Source organism: Corvus brachyrhynchos, unplaced genomic scaffold (genome assembly GCF_000691975.1).
Source record: "Corvus brachyrhynchos isolate BGI_N302 unplaced genomic scaffold, ASM69197v1 scaffold802, whole genome shotgun sequence".
Taxonomy (NCBI): domain Eukaryota; kingdom Metazoa; phylum Chordata; class Aves; order Passeriformes; family Corvidae; genus Corvus; species Corvus brachyrhynchos.
The window spans coordinates 1-3,499 of NW_008236648.1; the positions used below are offsets into that span (position 1 = coordinate 1).

General features: G+C 62.5%; 1 protein-coding gene across 1 annotated transcript; it reads left to right on the plus strand.

Annotated features, from left to right (window-relative positions):
• The first annotated feature begins 59 nt into the window (after positions 1–59).
• Positions 60–3,294, plus strand: LOC108444835 (ATP-binding cassette sub-family A member 2-like). The gene is made up of 3 exons (XM_017726760.1): positions 60–236; positions 430–636; positions 872–3,294. Exons 1-3 carry the CDS (start codon positions 171–173, stop codon positions 905–907), a joined length of 309 nt encoding a protein of 102 aa, XP_017582249.1. The 5' UTR covers positions 60–170; the 3' UTR covers positions 908–3,294.
• The last annotated feature ends 205 nt before the right edge of the window (positions 3,295–3,499 follow it).

Genomic DNA, 3,499 nt, shown 5'->3' on the forward strand with positions numbered 1-3,499 from the left:
CCCCCACGTTGGGGCACAAGCAGCCTTCATCCTCCATGGGGTGATGGGAGGGAGTCTGGGAGTGAGGGCTCAGTGCCCCTTCTGTGACCACCCCCCAGGAGCGTCATCACACCAAGGCCCAGTACCAGCTGAAGTCGGACCAGATCTCACTGGCACAGGTCTTCAGCAAGATGGAGCAGGTGGTGGATGTGCTGGGCATTGAAGACTACTCTGTCAGCCAAACCACACTGGACAATGTGAGACTGGGGACAGCACGGGCAGCTGGATGCTTGTCCCCAGGGAGGGTGGCCAGGCAGGATCTGCCTTTGGGGCAGGGGTTGGAGCTAGATGGGGAACACGGTGACAGGCACCGCACGGCAGGATGCACCGGGTCTTGACCTGGCGGCATGGGGTGGAGGATACCCGAGACTCCTGCCCCTTCTTCCTCAGGTGTTTGTGAATTTTGCCAAGAAGCAAAGTGACAACCTGGAGCAGCAGGAGACCAGCCCCAGCTGCGTCCTGCAGTCGCCCCTGGAGCGTGTGCTGAGCCTGCTGCGCCCCCGCACTGCCCCCACTGAGCTGCGGGCCCTCGTGGTGGAGGAGCAGGAGGACCTGGAGACCGATGACGAAGGCCTCATCAGCTTTGAGGAGGAGAGGGTGAGAGGCTGTCCCCAGCTCTGGCTGTTGCACCTGTGTCCCTGCCACGGGCCCTGGGACTGGATGCTGTGACACCACAGAGGTGACACAATGGAGCCAGGGCAGGGCCCGGGAGGGGTGGGGGCTCTCTCGGAGAGGTGTCTGCTCTGCCACCTGTGCCGGACTCTGGCCCCAGATGCCCTGGGTGTGCTGGCAAAGTGGGCAGCCCCTCAGCCCTGCCTGTCTCCCTGCTCAGGCTCAGCTCTCCTTCAACACGGACACGCTGTGCTGAGACCCCGGGGACAGCCACGTTCCCGGCTTGAAGCCACCAAACCCTTTTGGCCTCTCCCCTCCCTTTGCCCCGTGGAGCGGAGTTGCCGCAGCCGGAGCCACGTGCCAGGGAGGACACAGTGGGTACAGCAATGCCTGGATGGACCTCGCAAGCCACCGCTGGGGTGGCTTTTGTCCCCTTCAGCTCTGGAGCAGAGTCATTGCGTGGTGCCGGGGGCATGGTCCTCAACGTGCCGTGGACGGAGACTGAAGGAAAGGACACGGCTTGGTGCCAGCAGCGCCAGCCCCACTCACTTTGGGGCCGAGACACAGGGGCCTGTGAGCGGTGCCTTTGGCTGGACACCTGTGTTGCACTCACTCTGGGGACCCTTGGCTGTGGGTCCCCCCCAGGCCGGGCCCCGTGGAGCGAGAAGAAGGATGGCTGCTTCCACATCACCCCTGCCTGGTGCTGCCCTGGGCACTGCAGGGGCGCAGGTGCTCTGGTGCTTCACCCGTGACCGATTTCTGTCACCACTGGGATGTCACTGGGGGTCTTGGCCCTACTGGTACATCCTGCCCACCCTGGGGTCGGTTTGCCCTGGCCCTGCCTGGCCTTGGGCACTGGCTTTGTCCCCCAGGCAGCAGTGCCACTGCAGAGGCACGTGGGCGGGGCAGAGGGGTATTTCACAGGGTATTTCACATGCTGGCACCAGCTGTTTCTCTCCTCTGCCCCTAACCATGTCCCTCACCCTCGAGACTCTCACCCTGCCCTCCTCCCTGCCCTCACTACTTGCTTCCCCCATCCAGGGCATTGCTGCAGCTCTGCCACCTTTTTGCTGTGTCCCCTTCCACGTCGCTGTTGGCCTGACACTTGTTCCTCAGTGTCAAGCCCTGTACAGGAACCACCTGCACTAGGTTCTTATGCTTGGGTCACTGGTGGTACTAGGAGAGGGCTTGCTGCACCCCAGGATGGCTTTGGAAGCTGGTAGTGGGGTGGCCTTAAGGTACGAGGTTGGGACAGTCAGGGTGGGTGCCGGCACAGCCTGGCAGTGGTGCCCGGGGCGGTGGGGAAGGAAGGATGGACTGCAGGCGTGGGACTGGCCGTGTCACTGGCCAGCAGTGGGCACCCCCTCAGCCAGCAGTGCCCCTCCTTTTTGCAGAGGGTCCTGCTGCCTTGTCAGCCACAGGGACCATGGCTGGTGCCTGCAGCTCTCAACAATCTGCAGCTGTGCCCAGAGGGTAAGGTGGCAGCAGGGCCTGTGACGCTGGCCCCGACCCCCCACTGCTGGGTGCCACAGTCTTTGCAACACCCCAGGGTGGCCGTGCACCTTTCTGGGGAGCACCCGTGGCCCATCTGCCCTGTGTGCTCTGCTTCCCTCTCAGCCTCTGTGGCACAGGCTTGGCTGGAGGCCCTGAGCAGCACCAGGCACCTCAGCTGGCTGCCATGGGAGGTGGGGGGAGGGTGGCTCTGGCCCCGCTTGGGGACCCTAGCAGGGCCTGCCCTCGGTTGTCTCCGTGCACCCCGGTCCCATCAGCCCCATATACCACCTGCTATAGATTGTGATACAATATACAGTATTTTCAATAGGGGGAAAACTGGGGGAAGAAGCTCTATTTTCAGATTTTTCAGACCGTATTTTTTTTAATGACGTGGGAAACTGGCTGGATCTGGGATGGGGTGGATGGCACGGGGGGGCAGCCCCCATCAGCGTGCCCCTGCTCCTTTGCTGGCCACACTCTGCCTTCCCCAGTGGATGCTGGGAGACAAGCCAGCTCAAAGTTTGCCCTTTGCCACCAGGGAGAGGGGATAATAGTGTCATCTTTGATCCCCAGCTGTCAGCTTGGGCAGCCCAGGGTGGGCAGTGCTGCTGTGCTCTGGGCTGTATCCTCACGAGCCCCACACCTGCCACACTGCATTGTCACTGCATTGTGGGCTCCAGCGGGGCACTGGCACCCCAGTCACAGAGTGTCTCCCCTGTCCCCAGTCTTCCCCCTGCCACCATGCCGTCATCCCCATGGCTTCTAAGGGTCAGTGGAGGTGCCCGTACAGCCTGGGTGGCCACGGTGGCCTCCCTGCCCTGGGTTTAGGGCTTCGTGGGCACAGTCCCTGCTGCAGTCACTCCAAGGGTGGGAGCGGGTAGGTAGTGCCCCGGGGCATTGCCCCAGGGCAGGGGTGGCTGCTGCCTTAACACTGTTCACTTGGTTGAGTTTGGCCCCCCGCTTCCGGCCTTGCCTCCCTCTGCACGTCCTTGGCCACCAGCGCGGGCACAGCGCCAGTGCCATGCTCAGCCCTGAGCATGGGGCCCCTGGGGCTGGGGACGTCTTGGAGCTGCCTGTATATTGCTACCAAACAAAACAAAGATGAAATGTGAAAATAATGATCGTTTTAAATAAAAATTAATAACTGGATCCTTTGAAGCTGTGTCGTTGGCCGGGGAGGGGAGTGGCAGTGCCCAGCGTGGGGGGTGCAGGATCCTGCTAGGGGCAAGGAGTGCTGGGCACAACACGGGGCTGTGCCCGGTGCTTCGCATCATTCAGGCAGCGTGGGGTGGCTGGGGGTACAGGCAGGAGCGGTAGCAATGCCACCAGCTGCCCTTACTGGCCTGGGGTTGGC

Excerpts from the sequence above, each read along its gene's own strand:
- LOC108444835 (XM_017726760.1), top strand. The coding sequence starts at position 171 with ATGGAGCAGGTGGTGGATGTGCTGGGCATTGAAGACTACTCTGTCAGC. Across the intron at positions 237-429 it reads GCCAAACCACACTGGACAAT|GTGTTTGTGAATTTTGCCAA; the intron begins GTGAGACTGGGG and ends CTTCTTCCTCAG. Across the intron at positions 637-871 it reads TCAGCTTTGAGGAGGAGAGG|GCTCAGCTCTCCTTCAACAC; the intron begins GTGAGAGGCTGT and ends CTCCCTGCTCAG.